At 37.3% G+C, this 27111-nt stretch overlaps 1 protein-coding gene across 3 annotated transcripts; it reads right to left on the reverse strand.

The window, feature by feature from the left end:
- Positions 1–430: 430 nt before the first annotated feature.
- On the reverse strand, positions 431–25912 carry LOC136330943 (guanylate-binding protein 1-like). 3 transcript variants are annotated; one of them, XM_066268591.1, is made up of 11 exons: positions 25680–25912; positions 13374–13582; positions 12467–12594; positions 11200–11309; positions 10741–10937; positions 10198–10440; positions 8580–8860; positions 7596–7808; positions 6441–6543; positions 6005–6186; positions 431–2225 (listed from the first exon to the last, which is right to left on the reverse strand). In XM_066268591.1, the coding sequence occupies exons 2-11, from the start codon at positions 13561–13563 to the stop codon at positions 2118–2120; spliced, it is 1755 nt and encodes a 584-aa protein (XP_066124688.1). In that variant the 5' UTR covers positions 13564–13582; positions 25680–25912; the 3' UTR covers positions 431–2117. The 3 variants fall into 3 exon arrangements, with proteins under 3 accessions (XP_066124688.1, XP_066124687.1, XP_066124689.1); XM_066268590.1 differs by lacking the exon at positions 431–2225 and adding an exon at positions 3260–4371; XM_066268592.1 differs by lacking the exons at positions 431–2225; positions 13374–13582 and adding an exon at positions 3260–4371.
- Between the last annotated feature and the right edge of the window lie 1199 nt (positions 25913–27111).

Raw genomic sequence — 27111 nt, forward strand, 5'->3', positions numbered from 1 at the left:
TGCCATTTTTAAAAGAATATTTTTATTCATAGTATTCTTTTTGCCAAATGTAAGGGTTTTTAAAACTTTTTATGTCATCATATTTAGCATTATTTTTGTTAATTTAAGTCAGCTGGGTTTTGAGTCATATTGAGAAAGGCCTTCTTTTCTATAGGTTTATGAAAAGCATATACTTGTTTTCCTCAAATGAATCTTTATAGTTTTTATGTTTTCATATTTTAATCAAGTCGGATTTTTTTAACTGTATTATATGAATTCTGGGTCCAACTTTGTCTGTATTCAAATGACCATTCATTTGTTTTAACCTAGAAAAAAGTCCATCTTTAACCTATATAATTCCCATACAATCTATGTTTTGAGCTTTCTGTTCCATCAGTGATCAGTTTACTAAAGAATCAATACTACACTTTCTCTACTTGTTTTTGGAGATCTCTTGTCACTATTTATGTGAATCCTTTCAGACTATTTTGAAGCTATGTTTTCTATTTTAATTGTTGTAATCTTCATACTTAAAATTTGACATATTCAATTTTTCTGTATTTCTCAGTATGACTAGAAAGAGTAGATAAAGTCTCACCAGATGATTATGAATGTGGGGGTCTAGTTTCAAAAGGCTTTTTGTGGCATTGCTTTTAGACAATTTATTTAATATTCTCAACTTCACAATAATGATAACAATAATAGCTTTAATAATAATAATGGTAACAAATTCTATTAATATTGTTAATTATAATTCATAGTGTTTTTTTTTTTTTCTGAAGCTGGAAATGGGGAGAGACAGTCAGACAGACTCCCGCATGTGCCCGACCGGGATCCACCCGGCACACCCACCAGGGGCGACGTTCTGCCCACCAGGGGGCGATGCTCTGCCCCTCCGGGGTGTCGCTCTGCCGCGACCAGAGCCACTCTAGCGCCTGGGGCAGAGGCCAAAGAGCCATCCCCAGCGCCCGGGCCATCTTTGCTCCAATGGAGCCTTGGCTGCGGGAGGGGAAGAGAGAGACAGAGAGGAAGGAGGGGGAGTGGAGAAGCAAATGGGCGCTTCTCCTATGTGCCCTAGCCCGGAATAGAACCCGGGTCCCCTGCATGCCAGGCCGACGCTCTACCGCTGAGCCAACCGTCCAGGGCCTAATTCATAGTTTTTATGAACAGTAAATACATTATTAAAGTGCTCATAACTGGCACATAATAAATTCTGAATAAATATTAACCAATATCAATAACTCTTGATAATGTTAATTAATAAAAACATTATATTAGGTTCCTATTGCTGCTGTAATTAATTCCTAAAAACAGTTGCTTAAAACACCATAAAGTTAGTTATCTTACTGTTCAGGAGGTCTGATGTCCACAGGGCTAGAATCGAGGCGTTAGCAGAAACACCCTACCCGGGGCTTGAGGGGAGAGTCTGTTTCCTTGCCTTTTCACTGCATTGAAAACTTAATCAGTTGACCTCACAAAAGAAGCTGCAAAGTTCAGAAAATGTAGTCTAGCTCTTGGTAGCTTCATGAAACTGTCAATGTTCATCTTAGTGTGTCTTTTTCTGGTCATTATGTACCCGATGAGCACCTCATAAGAGAGTCATATTATATTAAAATATTTGGGGATGAGTGGGAACCAGGAATGCTGGTGGGAAAGAATGTGGACCACTGGTGAAAGCAACATGCACCTCTGTAGCTTCTAAAAGTAGGGAGAAAGCCTTTATATTTTTTCTTTCCTGAAGATATAATAGAAGTATTGAACTCAAAATTTTATGTTTTGTAATATGATCTCAGTTAATAGTACCTAGCTTGGAACCTTAGATAAGTTATTTAATTTCACCAAGTCTCAAGTTTGTTCTTTTTTTAATGTGTGTGGGTTTTTTTTGTTTGTTTGTTTTTTTACAGAGACAGAAAGAGAGTCAGAGAGAGGGATAGACAGGGATGGACAGACAGGAATGGAGAGATGAGAAGCATCAATCATTAGGTTTTTGTTGCACATTGCAACCCTTAGTTGTTCATTGATTGCTTTCTCATATGTGCCTTGACCACAGGCCTTCAGCAGACTGATTAACCCCTTGCTCGTGCCAGCAACCTTGGGTCCAAGCTGGTGAGCTTTGCTCAAACCAGATAAGCCCGCGCTCAAGCTGGTGACCTCGGGTCTCGAACTTGGGTCCTCAGCTTCTCAATCCTATGCTCTATCCACTGCGCCACCGCCTGGTCAGGCAAGTTTGTTCTTTTTTTAAATCTCTATAAGAGAAGTAACAATGAATTAAATATTTGTTTTGAAGACAGTGCTGTTCTTTTCAACCATGACATTTCTTTGAATATTAAGATACATTTAATGAACTGTACAGTTAGCAAAGGCAATTACAGAGTATTGTTAAGCAAATGCTCAGACAATTGTGCTGTGGTCTTTGGTATGTTCTAAAGTACCATTCAAATCCAGACATACGGCTGAGCATCAGCAAGCCCTATTGATATGGGAAGTTCAGCCTAATAAAAGTGTCCACAGAACTGAAGGAAAGACAGAGATTAAGTTTATTTGTTTTTCTTTTGTAAATACCAATCATATTTTGAGCAATCAAAATGTTTAAGCTCCTATAATACAATATAACTAAGAAATTCCTTATATAAAAAAGTAAGCAATTTAACGAAAACAAAAATAGAGATTTGTGTATTATTTGTATATTTGTAAAGCCTATTTTACTTGAGATAAAAAAAACAGACAAAAAAGTAAAAATAATTAATAAAATGTGTTTTGTTTTCAATCTTATTTTTTTTTAGCAAGAGAAATACAGAAATACAGAGAGACAGAGAGGAGCAGAGACAGACAAAAAGGAAAAGAAATGAGAAGCGTCAACTTTTAGTTGTGGCACTTTTAGTTGTTCATTGATTGCTTTCTCATATGTGCCTTGACTGGGGGTGTCTTGCTGAAGCCAGAGACCTTGGGCTCAAGCCAGCAACCTTTGGGCTTAAGCCAGTGACCATGGGGTCATGTCTACAATTCCACGCTCAAGCTGGTGACCTCGTGCTCAAACTGGTGAGCCCACATGCAAGCCAGATGAGCCTGTCACACTCAAGTAGACAACCTTGGAGTTTTAACCCTGAATCCTCAGCATCCTAGGTCAACGCTCTATCCACTGTGCCACTGCCTGGTCAGGCTCAATCTTAAAGTAATTCTTAATCTCCTTAAAAAAATTCAGGAAGCTCCCCACAAACTTCTAAAAATTGAGGAAAATAAAAACAGAATGGTAGAGTTATTTAAAATTTTTATGGTTACTTATAAATAAAAATATGTACAAACTTATATGTATACAATTTGTCATTTTTCAGAAAAATCAGTAGGCTTTCATATACAATTGCAAAGAATTAAGATCTTTCAACTTTAGCCTTATAAGCAAGCACAAAATAAAATGAGCCTCATTAGATATTTTGGCACAATATCTAGGATTATGAAGACAAAACACACACTTATGAAGATCATTATACATTGCTTCATGATATAAACTGTCTATTTAAGTTATGCTCTGGAAGAAGGTAGCATAAAGGAAAGGCTTCCTTAGCTTTTGGCCTATGACACAATTTCTATACTAGTAGTTGCTTCCATCTTCTGGAGCACCTCTATTTCATTACAGTGTTATTTGCTTACAGTTTGGATTCTTTCTAAGCAAACTTTCTACTGACCATGACCAGTAGTCACATCACTGCCCATAGGCTGGACAGCCTCCACCTAATTGAGAACCATACATTGTCTCCACTGAGAAGTCAGGTCAATTGTCTTACCATTAGTGACTCCCCCCCCCCCCCCAGTGCCATCCAGCAAATGATGATTTGGCAGGAGTGATAGCCATCTGAGCTCAAGACTTTGGTCAAGTCCAATTTGACTTAGCTTATTGTGATTTATATGCGCTAGCTCTCTCTCAGTGCACCATGAGAAAATTAGAGGGGTGACATTGGGGTAAGAGGAAGTTTCCCCTGAGAGAAACAGCCCAATATCTCCACCAAACGAAGGCAATGATCAAATATCTCTTATTATACAATTAATCTTTTTAAGGAATAACCATCATTTAAACTACTGAAATGCACATTTTATCAATTATGAGCATCATAACTTAAAAACAATACAAAAGTTTGATATAATTACTATAAAATTTATTTAAATGAGAATTGTTCCAAGTTTTATAGTTTCTTGTTTCTTTCTGTCTTCAGAAACTTCTGTTCCCACAAACTTCTAAAAGTTTCATGTGAACACGAAAAGATGTTTTGATGTTTAGCTTTACATTATGAAGCAGCCATTATGTTTTGAGTGGACGTTATGCTGTTGCTGCCAGATTAGATTCTGAAGTCTTATCATTTCAGCTTGGATTCTCTCCTGCTGCTTTGCAGCTTCTTCCTAAAGAGTGATAAATAAAACTACAGAGTTTAACAAAAAGTAACATCCACAACATTGGGGAGAGGAGGATAAGCCCAAATCATTGACTTTCCTTACTTGTTTTAAGCCATCAGTAACAAAAGACAGTCCTTAAATTCTCTTTTCTATTTTACCTCTCATTCTTGGTTTCCTGCCTGAGTAATTCTCCCATATCTCTTTCTTAAGCTGCAGAAACATCAGCATTACTCAATTTCTGAAGTATTGGAGTCTGACGAATTGCATCCTGAGTTCTCTTCCCCCATCCTCCTTGGGAAGCCTGAGTCACATCTTGACATCAGTGTTCATTGGTACACAGAAAATGTCAGATCTAGTTCTTTGAGAAAAGGCTAATACAACAACTGGGGGTCGAGGTGACATCCACAGTCATGTGAAAAGTCAGAGCCTTAGATAGGGAATTTGTTTCACAGTATGGAGCAGAAGTAGAGGAAAGAGTGAGGAGATCAAGAACCCCAGGTTGACCATGCTGCCCCTCAGTGTAGGGCTCTAATCACAAAACTGTCTTGGAACATCACCTGGAAAACTAGGACCTACAGGTAGACTGGTCATCCTGCGGGAGGTTGGGGTGCTCTTCATCTCAAAAGGGTGTTCACATAAAAATTTCGTACTAAGTTTACAGAAATAAAAGCACTTCACTTCTTACTACACAGGCAGTTTTGATCACCCACTAGGCTTGTGTGATATTATCCTTTAGTTATCTCTTTGGAACCTAACATTTTTATTTTTTAAAGTTAATCTTAGAAAGAAATGAAGGGAGAGAAAAAAAGAGAGAGAGAGAAATAACAATTTGTTATTCCACTTATTTATGCATTTATTGGTTGACTGTTGTATGTGCCCTGACCGGGGATCAAAACCCACTACCATGGTGCACTGGGATGATACTCTAACCAACTGAGCTAATTAGCCAGGGCATAGAATCTAATGTTTCTAATCAGAAAAATAGAGACACAATGGTTCTGCCTCACAATAAACAGATTTGATGAGAGAATGTGTATTAAGTACCTTGTACAGTATTTGCTAAATAGAAAATACTGCTTTTGAGTGATGATGATGATAAAAGACTGGATGAAACAAACTCTGCAAGTTATAACCCTTTAGAACAAGTGACAATTAAGGCAAAGACAGCGGCACAGATACAGTAATATAAAACTAATTTAACAAGGTAGTAAATAGTCTATGACCAAAGGAAAGAACTGTTTATAACAAATAACATATAAAAGAGTAATTAGGGTGTGTTAGCAATGTTCTTGGACTTTATTTAACAAATTATAGTGCTTATTCTGTGCTCAGCACCAATCTAAATACAAATATTGACTCATTTAATTATTAAATACCTTATCAAATAGGTATTATTACTGTCTCTATTTTCTACAAGTGGAAACTAAGGCATAGAGGGGACTGATAATTTGCCCAAACCATATTTTTAGTAAGATGTGAAGCTGAGATTCTCAGCCAGGCTGTCTGACTCCAGAGTTCCTGCCCTGAGCCCTATTATCATGCTGCCTCTCCCTCTTTGTCACTGCTTCATGCTCTTATCAATACAGAGAGGGGATATGCCAATTAAATTTCTGAGATGAAAGAATGGCTGAATACTTACCTGGAGCTGACGTTCCAAAGCCCTCTGTTGCTCTGCCTGCTGTATGGCTCTCTGCATCTCTATTTGTTTTACTTGTTCCTGATGCTGTCTCTCCCTCAACTCTATCAGTTCCCGGGTCTTCCTTTGATTCTCTTGCAATCTTTGTGCTGCAGCCTTTGCAGCCTCTAATTTCAAACGTGCTTCTGAGAAAGGAGAAAACAAACAAACCTGTTTAGGATTCAAGTGCCCCTTTTTTCTGTTTCCCACTGTTGAAAATTCCTTAGGGCCACTCTTCCTTTACCCCTGATAGTACAATGTCCTACTTTGGATACAGTTTGAGGAGCTAAAAATCATCATTGCGGTTCTTGCTCTAGTCTAATGATCCAGGTAAACCAGGCCAAATTCATTGAAAATGTGTAGAAAGCTCTGTCTTGCATCTCTTCCGTTTTTCTCTCACCTTCCCTCTCCTTTTCCTTCGCAGTGAGAGTCTGGTCTGTCTGTAGAATGGCATCACTCATAGACTGCTTGGACTGTAAATACTTTTGCAGAGCTTCTTCAGCCTAGGAATCCCAAGATTATGCAGTTAGAAGGAGGTAATGCTGATTAAGCACCTTGTAAACCTTTTTATTTCTTTTTCTTCCTAACCTCTTTCCCTCCCGGAAATGCTAAGCCTGCACACAGTGAAACCGTCTGTCAAACCTCTTCTGTTACAGAGGTGGGCCCAACTCTAGACTGGCCAACCAGAGCACCCAAGGCCACTTTGCACAAAGGATTTTGGTACAGGTGAGAAAATGATCAACGATGCTGGGGAACTTGCCACCTCCCCCAGACTGAGAGCAAATGATGCACTTAAGCTTGGAGATGGTGGTGTCATGTTTGCAGTCATTCCTGAGAATGAAGCCAATATTGAGGAAACAGAACAGAAACCTAAGTGGGAGCTGAAAAGAAAAGAAGAAAGGGGAACAATTGATGACTTGGTTTAAATTCCTGAACGTAGTTGAAACTAAACTTGGATGTTTTAAGTAAGCCAATGAATTACTGTTCTTTCCTAAGTTACTTTTAATTTTTGGAATTCTGTCCTAGGTAGCCAAAGAAGTCTGTCTCTATGTTATAGCTAATGTTGAAGGTTTGCAATAAATTTCTGGTGAATATGGTGACAATTTATTTAGTCCAGGGGTTGGGAACCTATGGCTCGCAAGCTAGATGTGGCTTTTTTGATGGCTGCATCTGGCTCGCAGACAAATCTTTAATTTAAAAAATAATAACGTTAAAAATATAAAACATTCTCATGTATTACAATCCATTCATTTCCAACAGCTCATGCTCATGGTTGCGGGTGGCTGGAGCCAATTACAGCTGTCCTCTGGGACAACACCAAATTTTTATTGGATAATGCATAACGTACATGGGTCGTTGTATGGCTCTCAAGGAATTACATTTTAAAATATGTGGTGTTCATGGCTCTCTCAGCCAGAAAGGTTCCCAACCCCTGGTTTAGTCTAATTTCACAGCTGTCGTTAGAATATGAATACTTTCTTTCTCTGGATTGGATTTTGAAAGAACACCCCTTCTCCAACAATTTCTCACAAGTAATATCTGAAACTAGGGATACCTGTATTCCTTTCCTGGGCTCCTGATAGTACTTTGCCTTCAGCGCATCTCTCTTCTGAATGAAAAGACAATGCCCCCCTGGCTTTGAAAAAATCCCCTTCTTCACATCTTCTTCTAGAGGAGCAAAAATATTCTGAAGTACGGCTGAGCAACGATTCTGTGATGCCTCCAAGTTCTGTTTACAAAACTCAGCCTGTTTTGCTTCCAGCAGCATCTTCAAAAGAACAAGACCATGGAAAAGATGTTAGCAACACTTCAGTGTTTCTAAAAGTGAATCTCAGAAAGAACCTATTTTTTTTCTAGAAAGCAGAAAACTACAAGCAGGACTATGTCCTTCCCACCAGGCATAGGGAAGTCCCAAGGATGATACTGTGTGGAAAAATGACCAGTTTTGTACTTCAAATCTCCTGAAACCCCTTTCTCTTGATATTTCTGCTTTGATAGATGGAATCTTCAGACTACTGATCTCTAGCCTCATGCCTTAATTTTAAATGCAATGGACTTATTTACAAATATTCCTTTTTTCAGTATTTTCTGACCCTGAGATTCTCAATAAGGAGGTGCAGTGGAATAATTAGCTAGAATAATATTAAACCCAGAGACATGATCATTTAATAGATCCATCTGGCAATTCTATATGCTTAATTAACATAAAAAGAAAGGTAAATAATACTTTCTGAATGCAATCAAGTAATAAAATTAATTTTAAAAACTTAATCTATGGGTATATCATGGTAAGGTCAGTTGTGTGTATGAAATTATCAGAACTTATAGGACCCAGAGTAGTTACATGTTTATTTATTTGTGTACCTATTTGTTTTCCGAATAACAGGGATATCTTGGTCACATATATAATGGTCATTATTTACCATTCTAGTAAGAATTACTTTTCTTTAGTAAGTTTCTATTTTTCATTTCATAGCAATAGTTTTCCCTGTTACATGTAAGTCCCATAAACTAGAGCACTAAATAAATAAATAATTACCCCTAATTCCTTCTGGAATGTTTGGCCCACATCCTTGAAGGAATTCTTCATGAAGACTTCAATGGCCTCTTTCTCAATGGCCCTGTGCAGGTCCAGCAGCTCCTGGAGGGTTTCTGTGGGTAGCTGCACCTTCTGGCCCATGTGCTGCTCATAGTGGGCAATAGCCTTTTGTATTGCAACTGAGTTCTTGATTTGGGCCAAGGCCAATACTGAGTTCTCCATGCAGGGCAGATCCCCACGGCTGATGGCATTGACATAGGTTAGCACCAAACTTCCTAGGTCTTTACAGGGGAAAGAGATGCTTTCATTATTTGCAGAGAAGAAAGGTATACCCTGAAGAGGGTAGTTCTGAAAATGTTAATTTAACAATGTATTGCCAGAGCTTTTTCAGGATTCTGTGTAGTGTTCAAATGGCCTAAATAAGATTTTTGAAAAACTGTGTGATCAATAAACTAGATCTTTCTTTCTTTGCAGAAAGAACATGCTCAAGGTCTACATGATCATCCTCATGCCATCCTTTTTCTATTACAAAATGAAGAAGTAGTTAAATTATGCATATTCATTTGATTAGACTGCTTGCTTCAGGCCTTTGGCCTCCTTTCTTTCTTTCTTTCCCCTTCCTCAGATTTCATTCCCTTCCAAATTTCCTTTTCTCTTCTACTTCAGTATATAAAGCAGGTATGAGTATTAGCTGAAAAGCACAAAGTGAGTAAATTAAATCAAGTCTTCTTTACTCTTTGTTCGAACTTTCCTATTTGTCTTTCTTGTTCTTTGCATACTTTTGTTTATACTCACCATTCTTCTAGAGCAGCAATTTTCAAACTTTTTCATCCCATGCTACACATACACTAATTATTGCAGCACACCAAATATAGATATATACATATTTATATATAATTGCTGATATGACAAAAAACAGGTATAATTTTGATTCATTCACACATGATGCCTTTTGTTATGTTGAGTGTTGTCATATTTTAAATTTGACAATTTAAAGGGAAAATGTCAATGTCCTTAAATAGTCAGGTATTGCATGCTTTAAAAATTCTTGAGGCACACTGAAATGGCACAGCACACTGGTTGAAAATTGCTGCTTTAGAGTATGGCAATAATATACACAGTTCTGAGACATAGAATCTCTAAAATATTGGACCAAGATGCCTGTTTAGATTTCCTTTAGGGCTCTAGACAACTTGGGTCTCTGTTTGTTTAATGTTTGTATCAGGTAAGTTTCATTTTTTACAGAGAAAGTGTATGTTCCCATCTTGTGCTTTTCAAAGGCTGTGACACATACTAAATACCCACTATATTCATGAAACAAATGTCACCAACTCATGTGGATTAGTCTAGTCCAAGTCTGGGCCACTTATAAGTAGAATTTCTTAATTTAATCTTTTCTTCACATTATATTCTCAATTTATACTATTTTAGAGGCATTCCAAAAAAATTACTAGAAATGTTTTTGGTACCTAGTGGAACTAAATAAATGTGTTTCACAGAGTTTTCTTGGTAGTATCTGACTATGCATTTTCAACATTGACAGGGAATGGAAAAACTTTTAAAAAGTGCCCCCATTTATAATGTTAAGTTGAAGGAAAACCTTCCAAACAGTACTCACGAGGTCCATCGACTTTGATGTCTCCTGAAAGAGCTTTAGTCTTGGAATGCTGAAAGATGTAGGAACAGAAATCTGCCACTTGTTGCACAAAATCAGGATCCAGTTCATTGTTATTCAGTTTCTCCAGCTGGGCAAGCTTCTTCCGGTGAGCAGGTGAGTCAAAGATAAAACATTTCTTTGCTGGGAAGAATTTCTGTATACAACAACGGGGCAAATTGAAATTCTGAGTACTTTGATCAGTCTCTGGGGAAGGAAAAATAGGATTTATTTAGTATAGGTTTAACATTTATTTTCATCTATTTCCCATGAATATATCTGCCTTTCACCTGATGTTATTTTTTGACACAAATCCATAAACCCTAACCAAAAATTAATACAATTTCATATTGAATCTATTAGTTCACTTAAATTAGTAGTGTCAGTTATTTACTTAGTGGCTTAGCCATGAGAATAAATATAAGAAACTATAAATGTAACCACCTATACCCAGAGATATTCTTGTATTACTTTTCTCTCTCTTTCCAAAACTGAAGTCCCTGTTACCTTCCTTCAGCTTCAGTGAATTTTCCAGGTATTCATCTGCTGTGATTTCTTGACCATCTGTTTCCAGGGATAGGTAGAAATCTCTCAGAGTCCATACTAAATTTGGAAAGAAGCTCACAAAGTCAGCTGTATCTTCAACCCCATCAGTATCAGGTGAGGCTACTCTCCAGAGCAGATTTGATAGTTCTGTTACATAACTGAGATACAGTTAAGCAAAACTGGTGGAAATAAGACTGCAGCTAAGCGCATATTGAATTCCATACACCCCTATACAATATGTTTTCTTTGTGTTGTAAGTAATTTCTCATTTCATCAGTAAATATAAGGGCTCTTTTTCTTGTACCTTTAACGTTTATGATATTTTTTGTATGTGTATTTGATTCAAAGACTCATAAACATAACTGGTGGATAGAAAAGTTCTCTCTGGTTTTGGTGCTATCTTAGATCATAAAAGGATACTGCAATAGGTCAATAGCCCTCTGGTCAATTTTGTTCATGGTATTGTAAACAAAGGTACTACTCAGTAGTATTGCCAGTGCGAAGATCTGAGTATCATTGTTCTTGTCACCCTAGAAGTCAGAAAAAATTTAAGTCATGTCTCATGGCATTCTGAAATGTGCAATTATTAAAAATAAGCTCCTGACCTATGATGTTAAATAAGACAAACAAAAATAATTGTGAGCAACATATAAATTTAAATAGAATAGTTCTGTCATTAGCATTGATAATTTTATATGGAAACATACTGTTAACTCAGCAGTCCCTCTTATAACTAGTTAGGTATCTGCAAAATTTGGGGGTTAACCATAGTACTTAAAATGAATATTTTCAATTAAGTAAAACAAAGTTGGCCTATATACATAACATAGATATATATTTTATTGAGTTATATATACAATACAGCTCACATTATTTTATCTAGTACTCAAAATAGTGCTGTGAGGTAGATTTATAACTATTTCCCTATTACAGATGAGGAAACTAAAGCACAAATTGAGGATAACCATATTGAATTTATGGTAAATGAAAAGCAAAACAATATCTAAACAAGGGAAGTTCAAGCGAAAGATCCAGTTGTGTGCTAGAGCCAGCTTACACCAGCCCACTGGAGCTGATTGTGTACATGAATTCCAACCCCTGAGTTTAGTGGCTATGCTTTGGGGGCTTAGAACCAGATATGATGGGAGCATTTAGAAAATTGTCAAGTGCTACCAGTGAAGGTTTCCCTGCTTCCTAACCCTTAGTAGGCTGCTTCCCTAGCCCTAGTATTACCAGCATAGAGTTGGAAAAGCTCATGTGTATTCAAATGGTAAGATGGATAAGACCAAAGGAAAAAAAGTTTATGGACACTTACTCTTGTTTGTCAAAGTCAGATTGTTACAAGTGCCAGAAGTCTGATTTGAACTCAAGTTCCTCTGAACCAGGGCCCAGTACTAATCACTATTCTCTGCAGGGTCAGACTTATGGCAGTGATTTAATGTGCACCATCTTTCAGCATTTTAGTTAACTGCCTAGCTCCGCATTAATATAGTCCCCCCCATCATGACCATCATGACTTTGGCTTATAAAAATATTTTCTCACTTTAGGTTTTCAAACTTTGACTATTGAATATAGAAAAGGGGTAAAAAAGATATGCTCTGATCAAACGAAAGTACAAAGATAATCTCTGTGTAAAGAATGTTCACAGATGAGAAGGCTAAACAAAGAGGAATCCTCACTCCTTACCTTCTCTACATCCCCCAGGCCCTCGGTGTCAAGCAGAACGAGGGTGTGTTTTGGCTTCTCAGGATGAGGCACACACCACATCCAGATTCCCTTGGTGTGAGACTGCACCGTGGATCCAACAGAGAACCCTGCAGGGGGAGTGGAGAGGTTGTAATAGATGATGGGATCTGGAAATTGGAGACTTTTTGAAAAACTGAGGTAGGGTTTAAGGAAAGCAAGATGGAGAGTTGGAAAACAGTATAACCAGTGTTGATCTGTACTACAATGCAGAGATGGGAAAATAAAAATACCAAGTACCACTGGTTGGAAACTTAAGGATTTATTTACAATAATATTTTGCTACTAAAATTTTAATAGTTTATAATTACATATATAGAAGGTATTTTATTGATGTTTTATTCCTTATAATTGGCAAATATGCTGCCCACAAAATTTAGGGGATATTTCAAAATGAATATGAAGCCATAAAAAAAGAAGGATTTGATTTTGTTTTTATTAAACAAGAACATCAGAAAAGCAAACAAGTCAAAGGAAGTTGTTTGATTATGCAAATGAGATACAAAACGAACTTTTATTTCATTGGTGAAAATGCACTATACAAAAGGCTGAAAGTACTGGAGTCTCTGCATGTTCCTTGATCCCCTAAATTTTGTAAGCTGTGTGTTTTGCTCTTTTCCAAGGAGATATCAAGCTAAACAAAACAAAGCAAAACAACAACAAAAAAAGGTGATATGTCAGGAACACATATGTCCTTTATCTCCCAGAAGATAATTAACCAGCTGTGGCCCAAACACTACCTTTCAATATTCCTTTCATCTCTAACTTTCTCTCTTCACATCACCATACTCAATGCTGGGAGTGTCGGTGGACACAAGGGACTCAGCAGAGCTTTGCTGGTGTCACTCACCCTCCTTCTTCCCAGCCAGCTTGTTCATCAGGTAGGATTTGCCCGTGCGGTAGAGACCCACGATAGCCACCACGACAAGAGGCTCTGTGATGGAAGACAGGATCTTCAGAGCTTCCTGATTAACCACCAGTTGCCCTTCAGTGTTCTCAATGAGGCACACTGGGGCTGCCATGTGGCTCTCTGAGGCCATGTCCAGGGTGTCACCTTATCTGTAAGTGAGAAGATGGGATAGACTAGGACTTACAGTTTTTAAGCAGAAAAGGTCATTTTGCTTCCTGAACTTCGGGTCATACTACTCCCCAGCATGGCCTATATTTCTGAAGAAAATGTTTAAAAAAAAAAAAAAGACAGCAAAGCAGGTCAGCGGTCTATTCTAGGCTGCTCCACTGGCTCTTATATATATATTTTTTATAAATTTTTATTAATGTTAATGGGATGACATTAATAAGTCAGGGTACATATATTCAAAGAAAACATGCCTAGGTTATCTTGTCATTAAATTATGTTGCATACCCCTCGCCCAGAGTCAAATTGTCCTCCGTCACCCTCTACCTAGTTTTCTCTGTGCCCCTCCCCCTCCCCCTAACTCTCTCCCTCCCTCCCTCCCATGTCCTCCCTCCCCCCACCCCTGGTAACCACCACACTCTTGTCCATGTCTCTTAGTCTCGTTTTTATGTTCCACCAATGTATGGAATCATGTAGTTCTTGTTTTTTTCTGATTTACTTATTTCACTCCATATAATGTTATCAAGATGCCACCATTTTGCTGTAAATGATCTGATGTCATCATTTCTTATGGCTGAGTAGTATTCCATAGTGTATATGTGCCACATCTTCTTTATCCAGTCTTCTATTGAAGAGCTTTTTGGTTGTTTCCATGTCTTGGCCACTGTGAACAGTGCTGCAATGAACATGGGGCTACATGTGTCTTTACGGATCAATGTCTCTGAGGTTTTGGGGTATATACCCAGTAGAGGGATTGCTGGGTCATAAGGTAGTTCTATTTGCAGTTTTTTGAGGAACCACCATACTTTCCTCCATAATGATTGTACTACTTTACAGTCCCACCAACAGTGGATGAGAGTTCCCTTCTCTTCACAGCCTCTCCAACATTTACTATTACCCGTCTTGTTGATAATAGCTAATCTAACAGGGGTGAGGTGGTATCTCATTGTAGTTTTGATTTGCATTTCTCTAATAACTAATGAAGCTGAGCATCTTTTCATATATCTGTTGGCCATTTGTATTTCTTCCTGGGAGAATTGTCTGTTCATGTCCTCTTTCCATTTTTTTATTGGATTGTTTGTTGTTGAGTTTTATGAGTTCTTTGTAAATTTTGGATATTAGGCCCTTATCTGAGCTGTTGTTTGAAAATATCAGTTCCCATTTAGTTGGCTGTTTATTTTGATATCAGTTTCTCTTGCTGAGCAAAAACTTTTTATTCTGATGTAGTCCCATTCATTTATCTTTGCCTTCACTTCTCTTGCCATTGGAGTCAAGTTCATAAAATGTTCTTTAAAACCCAGGTCCATGAGTTTAGTACCTATGTCTTCTTCTATGTACTTTATTGTTTCAGATCTTATATTTAGGTCTTTGATCCATTTTGAATTAATTTTAGTACACGGGGACAGGCTGTAGTCGAGTTTCATTCTTTTGCATGTGGCTTTCCAGTTTTCCCAACACCATTTGTTGAAGAGGCTTTCTTTTCTCCATTTTGTGTTATTGGCCCCTTTATCAAAGATTATTTGACCATATATATGTGGTTTTATTTCTGGGCTTTCTATTCTGTTCCATTGGTCTGAGTGTCTATTTTTCTGCCAATACCGTGCAGTTTTGATTATTGTGACCCTATAATATAGTTTAAAGTCAGGTATTGTAATGCCCTCAGCTTCTTTCTTTTTCCTTAGGATTGCTTTGGCTATTCGGGGTTTTTTATAGTTCCATATAAATCTTATGATATTTTGTTCCATTTCTTTAAAAAATGTCATAGGAATTTTGATGGGAATTGCATTAAATTTATATATTACTTTGGGTAATATGGCCATTTTGATTATATTTATTCTTCCTATCCAAGAACAAGGAATATTTTTCCATCTCATTGTGTCTTTTTCTATTTCTCTTAGCAATGCCTTGTAGTTTTCTTTATATAGGTCCTTTACATTCTTTGTTATGTTTATTCCTAGGTATTTTATTTTTTTTGTTGCAATCGTGAAGGGGATTATTTTTTTTAGTTCGTTTTCTAGTATTTCATTGTTGGCATATAGAAAGGCTATGGACTTTTGTATGTTAATTTTGTATCCTGCGACCTTACTGTATTGGTTTATTGTTTCTAGTAATCTTTTTGTGGAGTCCTTTGGGTTTTCGATGTATAGGATCATATCATCAGCAAAAAAGTGATACCTTTACTTCTTCTTTTCCGATATGGATGCCTTTTATTTCTTTGTCTTGTCTGATTGCTCTGGCCAGAACTTCTAGCACCACGTTAAATAAGAGTGCAGAGAGTGGACAACCCTGTCTTGTTCCTGATTTAAGGTGGAAACTCCTCAGTTTTACGCCATTTAATATGATGTTAGCTGATGGTTTATCATATATGGCCTTTATCATGTTGAGATATTTTACTTCTATACCCATTTTGTTGAGAGTCTTAAACATAAAATTGTGTTGTATTTTATCAAAAGCCTTTTCTGTGTCTATTGATAAGATCATGTGGTTTTTGTTCTTTGTTTTGTTGATATGGTGTATTACGTTAACCGTTTAAGTATGTTGAACCATCCTTGAGATTCTGGGATGAATCCCACTTGATCATGATGTATTATTTTTTTAATATGTTGTTGTATTCGATTTGCCAGTATTCTGTTTAGTATTTTAGCATCTGTATTCATTAGAGATATTGGTCTATAGTTTTCTTTCTTTGTGCCATCCTTGCCAGGTTTTTGTATGAGGGTTATGTTGGCCTCATAAAATGTGTTTGGAAGTATTGCTTCTTCTTCAATTTTTTGGAAGACTTTGAGTAGAATAGGCACCAAGTCTTCTTTGAATGTTTGATAGAATTCACTAGTATAACCGTCTGGGCCTGGACTTTTATTTTTGGGGAGATTTTTAATAGTTTTTTCTATTTCCTCCCTGCTGATTGGTCTGTTTAGGCTTTCTGCTTCTTCATGACTCAGTCTAGGAAGGTTGTATTGTTCTAGGAATTTATTCATTTCTTCTAGATTGTTGTATTTGGTGGCATATAGTTTTTCATAGTATTCTACAATAATTCTTTGTATATCTATGATGTCTGTGGTGATATCTCCTCTTTCATTTTGGATTTTATTTATTTGAGTCCTGTGTCTTTTTTCCTTGGTGAGTCTTGCCAAGGGTTTGTCGATTTTGTTGATCTTTTCAAAGAACCAGCTCCTTGTTTTATTGATTTTTTTCTATAGTTTTTCTGTTCTCTATTTCGTTTATTTCTGCTCTGATTTTTGTTATCTCCTTTCTTTGGTTGGTTTTGGGTTGTCTTTGTTCTTCTTTTTCTAGTTCCTTAAGGTGTGAAGTTAAGTGGTTTACTTCGGCTCTCTCTTGTTTGTTCATAAAGGCCTGAAGTGATATGAACTTTCCTCTTATTACTGCTTTTGCTGCATCCCAGAGATTCTGATATGTCGTATTTTCATTTTCATTTGTCTGTATATATCTTTTGATCTCTGCGCTTATTTCTTCTTTGACCCATTCATTTTTTAGAAGTATGTTGTTTAGTTTCCACAATTTTGTGGGGTTTTCCCCCTCTTTTTTACAGTTGAATTCTAGTTTCAAGGCTTTATGATCAGAGAATATGCTTGGTACAATTTCAATTTTTCTAAATTTGCTGATATTGTCTTTGTGGCCCAACATATGGTCAATTCTTGAGAATGTTCCATGTACACTAGAGAAAAATGTATACTCTGTCGCTTTGGGATGAAGTGTCCTGTAGATGTCTATTATATCCAGGTGTTTCGTTTAAGGCCACTATATCTTTATTGATTCTCTGTTTGTATGACTGATCTAGAGCCATCAGCGGTGTATTGAGGTCTCCAAGTATGATTGTATTTTTGTCTGTTTTTGTTTTAAGGTCAATAAGTAACTGTCTTATATATTTTGGTGCTCCTTGGTTTGGTGCATATATATTAAGGATTGTTATGTCTTCTTGATTCAACTTCCCCTTAATCATTATGAAATGACCATTTTTGTCTCTGAGTACTTTTTCTGTCTTGTAGTCAGCATTATTAGATATGAGTATTGCTACACCTGCTTTTTTTTGGGTGTTGTTTGCTTGGAGTATTGTTTTCCAGCCTTTCACTTTGAATTTGTTTTTATCCTTGTTGCTTAGATGTGTTTCTTGTAGGCAGCATACAATTGGATTTTCTTTTTTAATCCATTCTGCTACTCTGTGTCTTTTTATTGGTAAGTTTAATCCATTTACATTTAGTGTAAATATTGACAATTGTGGATTCCCTATTGCCATTTTATAAATTGCTTTCTGTTAGTTTTGTATCTTGTTTGATTCTTCTCTTTTGTTTTTCTATCGTTTGTTTTTGTTTGTTTGTATTCCATACTTCTTTCCTCTGTTGCTACCTTTTTTAAGTCAAGTGTTTTTGTGGTGGTTTTTTCAAGGGTGGTTAACCATTAAGTAATGAATAGGGTACCTACCATATTCATTGTAGTACCCTATCTTATGAGTATTTCTGTGCTTCATTGTCCTTTGCTACTGTTAATCTTCATCCTTTCTCCCCTTTTTTTTCTTTTGTTGTCACAGTTTAAGTTTGGTTTTATTGTTTTCTTGGTGGAGCTGTTACTTGTGGTTTTGTTTTCTTTTTTTCTTTGAATCTGGTTGGAAAACCCCCTTAGTATTTCCTGGAGTGGGGGCTTTCTGATGATAAATTCTCTCATCTTTTCTATATTTGTGAATGTTTTTATATCTCCTTCGTACTTGAAGGATAGCTTTGATGGGTATAGTATTCTTGGCTGAAAGTTTCTCTCTTTCAGGACTTTAAATATTGGGTTCCACTCTCTTCTAGCTTGTAGAGTTTCTGCTGAAAAATCTGATGATAATCTAATAGGCCTTCCTTTATATTTTGTATTCTTCTTTTCCCTGGCTGCCTTGAGAATTTTTTCTTTGTCATTGGTTTGTGTCATCTTCATTATGATGTGCCTTGGAGTGGGTTTGTTGGGGTTAAGAAAACTCGGTGTTCTGTTTGCTTCTTGAATTTAAGGCTTTAGTTCTTTCCACAGGCTTGGGAAGTTCTCATCTATTATTTGTTTGAGTATATTCTCCATTCCATTTTCTTTCTCTTCTCCCTCTGATATACCTATTATTCTTATGTTATTCTTTCTGATGGAGTCAGACAATTCCTGTAGGGCTTTCTCGTTTTTTATTATTTTTGAGTCTCTTTCTTCTTCTCTCTGTTGTGCCTCAAGTTGCTTGTCTTCTATTTCACTAATCCTATCTTCTATCTGGGCTGTTCTATTAGCTAAGCTTGTTACCTCATGTTTCAGCTCGTGAATTGAGTTTTTCATTTCTGTTTGATTTGTTTTCATAGTTTTAATTTTCTTGGTAATATATTCTTTGTGATCGTTGAGTTGTTTTCTGATTTCTCTAAATTGCCTTTCTGTGTTTTCTTGTATATCTCTGAGTATTTTTAAGATTTCTATTTTAAATTCTCTGTCATTTGGCTCCAAGGCTTCCAATATGTTAAATCTTTTCTCCATAGATTTTTTCACATCTATTTGTGTTACTTCTCTCTCTTTTGTATCCATAATATTCGATTTCCTTTTTCTTATTGACATCTGAAGGTGGTCTTGTTGATAGTGTTAATTAGAATTAATAAAGAATAAAAAGGAAAAAAAGGGAAAACACTCTACAAAAAAAAAAAAAAGTAATAATTTATTATTTCCCCCTTTTTTCTTTCTTCTCTTCCCCTCCTCTCACCTCTTTAGGGAAATATCGTGATGACCTGTGAATTATATTAAGCTAAATGGAACAAAAACTGCCTATAACAGAGGGCTTGATTTGGGGTGAAGAGTTCAAGGGGGAAAAAGGGAGTAGGGGCCTATTAAATGCAAAAAAAAAAAAAAAAAAAAAAGAGAAAATCTTAGACAAGCATAAAATGATTTGCTTGTAAGTGATGGTCGACTAAGAGATATAATGAGAGGGATAAGAGGGAAACAGAAAAAAGGAGAGAAAAAATAATAATAATTAAAGAAGGAAAAAATAAAAATAATAAGTAAAAATCTGTTGTATTAAGTGGAGCGAAGACTAAATACACTGGAGACTTTGGGTTGGGAGGAATGCTAGTGAGTTAAAAAGCAATGTAAAAAGTACCCAAAATGCCACAAAAACAAAAAAATAAAGGAAAACCAAGAACAAAAGCAGAAAAAAAGAAAGAAAAAAAAATTTGAACCCCAAATTAAATAATTTGTTTATGATTGAGTATTGAATGGGAGGAAAAGTAAAAGGAGAAAAGAATAAACGAATAGAAAGGAAAAAATAAGAAAAAGAGAGAAATGAAGGAAGAAAAAAGGAAAGGAAAAAAAAACAAAACAAAAGGGGAGAGATTGAGAGTTAAGGGTTTTGGAGTGTAACCCTAAAGGAGAGTAAGGATGAAGAAAAGAAATAAAATGTAACACTCATGGGTAGTGTAGTTCAAGAAAAGGGTAGCATAAGATGGGCAGAGAATAAAAGGACCGAGGTGGAGGAAATAGAAATAATAATAAAGGCAATAAGATAGAAGAAAGAAACAACAACAACAAAGAATTAGTGGAACAAGTTATAAAGTCTGTGGATTTTTCCTGATTTTGAGAGGTTAACTTCTTCTTTTTTCTTTTCTCTCCCTCTTACTGGTCGGTGACTCTGTACCCCAGGTTCTGTCCCTGTGTCATGCTTAGGTAGGGATTTGCAGTTGATGGGATTCTATGGCAATGTCATATAATTGGCTTTAGTCTCGCTGGTAGTCAAGGCTTGTTGGCGTTTGCAGAGTCCAACAATGAGAGAGTTTGCTTTCCTGGAGTCTCTCTCCTAGTCTCCCCTTCCTGAATTAGCAGCCTGGTGATCCAGCTATGAGGCTGCCACTGCTTCTGTCTGGGGAGTAAGAGGCTCAAAGAGCTGGGAAATCCCCACTCTATCCTCACTCAGCGCAAGGCTCTGGGTAAGGCTCTGGCAGTCAGAGCCTCCAGCGTAATCAGGTGGGGCTGGGAGTCAATTTTTGTCAAGGTGACTGTTCAGCACTTAGCATTCAGTTGGACCACTCAACCCAGGCTTTCCATACTTTGTAGCCTGTTTTGGCTGGGAAGAAGAAGCACTAGTCTCTGCTTGCTGTATAGATCTTAATATCAGCCAAGTCCCTCTTGTTAGGTATATCCCTGAATATGGAGGCTCTGTCAATCAGAAGTTGCCTCCACCCCTTTAGCGAAAGGCATTGAAAAATATCACGCCTCTTGTCTTGGATCACTGAACTGGGATAGATCTTATCAATTAGAGCCCCGTGGGTGCGCAGATTTCGTGGGTTAAGCTAATTTCAGTGATTGGATCCACAGCTGTGCTCCAGAAAGTATTTCAGGCTGCCTGCATGCCCCTCCCCCAACGCTTGATTGTTAGCTTGAATGGCTGAGTGAGATGCCCCGCCCACGGAGAGAATCTCCCAACTAGGGAAGACAGCCTTGGCGCCCCTCCCGGACCGTGGCACGGGGCGCGCGCACGGTTTCTCAGGGCACGCTGGTGGCTGGGGACTCTCCGGACCACGGCATGGGGTGCGTGCACGGTTTCTCAGGGCACGCCGGTGGCTAGGGACTCGGGGACTATCTGGACTGCAGCACGGGGCGCATGCGCGGTTTCTCAGGGCACGCCGGTGGCTGGGGACTCTCCGACCGTGCACGCGCGGTTTCTCAGGGCACGCTAGCGGCAGCCAGCGCCCAGGTTGCCGCTCCCCGAGTGTGGGCGGGCAGTCGCACGCGTGGGTTGACTCACCACAGGCGCACTCCCTCCTTGGCTTGAATGAACGTCCGTGCGGTAGTTAGCTTCCCTCACGCCATCAGCTCTGACCCGTCTCTCAGATTCAAGTGATAACAGTCCTTTTGGTTTCAGTGTGTGTGTGGAACTCCGGAATGCTCCGAGGATAAATTTTTCCGTTTCTAGTTGATAAATTTGTTGAGATTTTGGGGAGATCTGTCGGACACGCTGCTCACGGCGCCATTTCCGTGACGTCACCTCTGGCTCTTATATATTTGATGGGATTATGAGAAAGCATTTTCTGAATCTAATCATTGCTAGTTTGAATGTTTGAATCTGACTTTCGCCGTATCTTTTCACTTGCTTATGTTTCTTAGTTCTTACTTCTCTGAATCCTCACATTGAATCTTTATGGCCACTATTTGTTGTATTGCACTTCTTGCTTTTGCCCCATCTAAACTTGCTCTTCCCTGACTTAGGGCTATGTCCAGTCAAAGTGCATTATACTAAATCATGGCAGGTCATTATATAGCACTGATGAACAAATTGTAGCTGTTACAAATAATTTTTTATATAGATATTGGTGTGCCTTTTCCAGTCAAAACTTTTAATTTAATTTTTTTTAGTTTATTCATTTTTAGAGAGAAGAGAGAGAGGAGAGAGAGAGACAGGGGGAGGAGCTGGAAGCATCAACTCCCATATGTGCCTTGACCAGGCAAGCCCAGGTTTTCGAACCGGCAACCTCAGCATTTCCAGGTCGACGCTTTATCCACTGCGCCACCACGGGTCAGACCTCCAGTCAAAACTTTTAATGCATGATTATTTTATGAATTAGAAAATGAGTGAAAATACTTTTTACTTATGTTCTTTTTTAATTGACTTCATCTAGGTGACATTGATTAATAACATTACATAGGTTTCAGGTGTACCATCCCATAATATCTCATCTGTACACTGCACCCGGCTTTCACCACCCCAAGTCAAGCCTCCTTCCATCACCATTTATCCCCCCTTTTTCCTTTTCTACCAGTCCATGCCCTTATCCTTCCCACAATCACCACAGTGTTGTCAGTCAGTATCTATGATCTTTTTTTCTTTACTGAACCTCTTTACTTTTTATGTCCAGTCCTCCATGCCCTTCCCCTTTGAGAGCTATCAATCTGTTCTCTGTATTTATTTGTCTGTTTCTGTTTTGTTTGTTAGTTCATTTTGTTTATTAGATTCCACATATGAGTTAAATTATATTATATTTGTCTTTCCCTGGCTGGCTTATTTCACTTAGCATAATGCTCTCCAGGTCCATTCATGCTGTCACAAAAGGTTGGATTTCCTTCCTTCTTATGGCCCCATAGCATTCTGTTGTGTAAATGTACAACAGCTGTTTTATCCACTATCACTGACAGACACTTGGTCTTGATCCCATGTCTTGGCTATTGTAAGCAATGCTATAATTAACATAGGGGTGCATATAGCTTTTGAAATAGTGTTTTGGTTTTCTTTGAATATATTCCTAGAAAAGGAATTGCTGGGTCATAAGGCATTTCCATTTTTAATTTTTTAAGGTAACTCCATACTGCTTTCCACAGTGGCTGCACCAGTCTGCATTCTCACCAGCAGAGCACGAGGTTCCCTTATCTCTACATCCTCTCCGACACTTGTTGCTTGTGGATTTATTGATGAGAGTCATTCTGACAGGTGTGGGGGTGAAATATTCATGTAGTTTTAATTTGCATTTCTCTGTTCATTAGTAATGTGGAACATCTTTTTATATATTTATTGGCCAAATTTTAAGGAACCTGTAAGCTCAACACCAAAAAATACAAGCAATCCAAATAAGAAATGAACAAAGGAACTGAAGAGAAACCTCTACAAAAAGAACATACACATGCCCAATAGACCTGTGCATGAAAATACTTTTTTAAAATAATACTTAACCATTTATTTTGTTACTTCTAGGCATCAATTCCTATAACCTGAAATGTCCCCAATAAAACATTTTAAACTACGTAAGATTTGAGCGATTCCATGTTTTTTTGTCTTGCCTTATCATAAAGAACAATTTTCTTTCATTTCACAAGTGATTATTAACTGCAGAAACTAAAAAGTCACCATATGCCTGGCTTTTTCTTTCACTGAAATCTTATAATAAAGAGGTCAGAGTTTCCTTACTACTTAACTGTAAAAACAGCTTTTTAAAAATTACAAAGACCCATTCTCCCAGTTCTCTCATAGCCAGTGCCCTGGGGATCCTACAGGTAAAGGTAAACAGAGAAACTGCTTGGGAGCAGAGAATAGGTGTCCATTGCAAAGGCATAGCACTAGGGCATGGGAATTAGAAAATGCCCAACCTAGGTCCAGAAAGAGTGGATTCCACATGATTTTACAGATTCAAATGGCAATTTTTTTTTGTTCTAACTCAGCACTAGTGCAATATTAACAATTTATGTGGTAGAGTTCTGGTTGTCTGATTTGTGTATAGCAAGGGTTATAAGTATATTGAGATTAAAAAGATATGGGGACCTGGTAGTAATTATCTACAACAATTAGTTAGAACAGCAGAAGATACATGATTTAAATCTTTTACAGATAATGAGGGCTGACAAGCCCTTGTTCTTTGGGATATTGTCACTAATGGGAAAGATTACAAATCTGCCTGAATTCTCAGGCCTCCCAATGAATGGCATCAGAGCTGTGTATCTATATTAATAAAAGTATTTTATAGATTTCCCCCAAATATTATCTAAGTAACATTTTTAATGCCTTTAGGAGAGCCTATATCCAAAATCATTGTAAATGAAATGTGTTCAAGCCCCATATCAAGTTCCATACTTTATTGTGCTTTGTCACTCATAATTCAGCCTGTGATGTGTACTCTGAGATGCATGTGCCCTAACACCGTTAAAGCCTCTTAGTCATTTGTAAATAAAGACAATAGAAGAATTCATCTCTCTCTCACTCTCTCTCACATACATACACACAAATACTTAATTCTGGCTTTAAAGTAAGGCAGACCTGATTTCCAATCCTAGATAGCAACTTGCTATCAGTTTATCATTGCGTTTCACTCAACACTTTAAGCCTGTTTTCAAAAAATGGGAGTAAATAAATTAATGTCTATTTATAGCAGTAGAACCACTAACTTAAGAGAACGAGGGAGAGGGCTATAGTAATAAAAAAAAGTATAAAGGAAGAAAATACCAAGAAATATTTTTTTAAAAAGGTTCAGAAACGCTAGTGATGGGATTTCTTGTAAAAGTATCTTAATTTTAAGCCATACTGTTTTAGTTGGATCTTGTGCTATTTTTATTATTGTAGTTTGCTTTTGCTTTCATTTGTATTGTTCTCAGTTTGAATTCAGAGGAAGAGAAATAGGATCTTATCAAGGAGACAAATGGGATCATACAGAAGGAGAGACATGAAGCTTGTGCAGTGATAAGAAATTTAAAGCAGAAGAGAATTCCAAGAAGTAAACAAAATGAAAGACTACTTAGAGGGGAAAAGCTGGGCAACTGTTGAATCAAGTGATAGTAATAGTAGAGGCAGTAGTAGCAACAGAACCAACATAAAAAGCCTTAAAGAATCAGTGGGTTCCAAGGAACCCACTAGTCGATTCATGCTGTTTCTAAAGGAAATCTACTTTCAAACGAAGTCCAAGACTATGATGACTAAAAGCTGATTTCTTGGAAGCTCTTTATTATTCACTTTGGGTTTTAACTCTTTTTGGCCTTAACAGAGTAACCAAGTTATTTGCATTGCATCTCATGCATTGCACTTTCTCATGAAAATAATAGTAATAGGTTTGAATTTTCAGGATAAAGTTTGAAATAATTTATCAGGTTTTATCAAAGATAAAGGTAACTAAAGTGGTAATTATGATTCCCCAAAATCATAAATTGGCAAAGGAAGAAAAAGAGTCTTAAGACATTTCAAACTCAGTTTCTACACATGCTTGTGTCTAATTTAGCAGTAAGCAAACGCTGCTGGAACTTAATGAATTCTGCCCCCTGTCTGACCACACCGCAATTTAGTTTTTCATTAAGTCTGATCATCCACATCAAGCTCAGGTGCCTCCTGTTCTAGACAGAGGGTTTTCTTTTTTTCTTTTTTCTATTTAAGACATTTTTATTTATTTTAGGAGAAAGAGAGAGAGAGAGAGAGAAGGGAGGAGGAGCAGGAAGCATCAACTCCCATATGTGCTTTGACCAGGGAAGCCCAGGGTTTTAAAGCAGCGACCTCAGTGTCCTAGGTTGACACTTTATCCACTGCACCACCACAGGTAAAGCAATAGAGTGTTTTTAAACAATCTGACATTTGCAAATCTTTCCCCATGCTGATCCCAATCTTACCTTAACTGTAAAATCAGAAGCAGAAATCTCTTAGAGCTGGAGCTGGTAACAAAGCAGCTTGGATGAGAACTCTGTCTCTTACTTTAGCTGTGTTGGTTTCTGATAAACTTCTTTCCCTTCAAATCCTGAGGTTTCTTTACACACTTCACCTCCCCACACAGTCAGAGAGCAGAGGATCAGAATATGAAATACAAACCAAAAATTGAAGGGATTTTAAAGTTTCACTACAGGAAACTGAAAGCAATAAGGCAAGCTTAATGACTAGGCAGAGAAAATTTCCATAATGCTACCTGATTTCTTAGAAATTACATAATGTTAGTGAAAGATAGTTTTATTTTTACTTTTCATTTCAAACTGTCCTCAGGGCTGAAAAAAATCCATAATAACACCACAGTTACAATAACTATAACCCCAAAGTTTTAATTATGTAAATATACATTGACAAAGAAGGCAAGAGTATACAATGAAGCAAAGAGAGTCTCTTTAATAAACAGTGTTGGGAAAATTGGGTAGGTACATGCAAAAAAATAAAACTAGACCACCAACTTACACCATGCACAAAAACAAATTTAAAATGGATCAAAGACTTAAATTTAAGTCACGACAGCATAACAATCTTGGAGGAAAACAGGCAGTATATTCTCAGATATCTCTTGTAGCAACATTTTTGCTGATATATCTCTGCAGGCAAGTGGAAAAAATAAACAAATATGAATATCTCAAACTAAAAAGCTTTTGAACAGCAAAAGATGCCATTAATGATATAAAAGGACAACCCACTCAATGGGAGAACAGATTTGCTGATAAGTCTGATAATGGGTTAATAACCAAAACTTATAAAGAACTTACAAAACTCAACACCAGAAAGGTACACAATCCAATTAGAAAACGGACAAAAAAACTGAATAGACACTTCTCCTAACAGGACTTACAGATGGCAAATAGGCATATGAAAAAATGCTCAATGTCACTAATCGTTAGAGAAATGCTAATTAGAACCATGATGAGATATCACTTCTCTCCTGCCAGAATGGTGCTCATTAACAAATCAACACAAGTGCTAGCTAAGGTGGGAGAAAAGAGAACCCTCCTGCACTGCTGGTAGGAATTCAGACTCCATGCAGCCGCTATGGAAAACAGTATGATGTTTCCTCAAGAAATTAAAAATGGGACTGCCTTGTGATCTAGCCATCCTACTTCTATTAATATATCCTAAAAATCCCAAAACACCAATTCAAAAGAAGATATGCACTCCCACATCATTGAAACATTGTTTACAATAACCAAGATTTGGAAACAGACCAAGTGTCCATCAGTGGACAAGTGAATAAAAAAGATGGTACATTTACACAATAGAATACTACATGGCCATGAAGAAGAAGGAAATGTTACTTTCTGTGATGGCATGGATGAACCTGGAGATTATTATGTT

Source organism: Saccopteryx bilineata, chromosome 3, assembly GCF_036850765.1.
Source record: "Saccopteryx bilineata isolate mSacBil1 chromosome 3, mSacBil1_pri_phased_curated, whole genome shotgun sequence".
Taxonomy (NCBI): Eukaryota; Metazoa; Chordata; class Mammalia; order Chiroptera; family Emballonuridae; genus Saccopteryx; species Saccopteryx bilineata.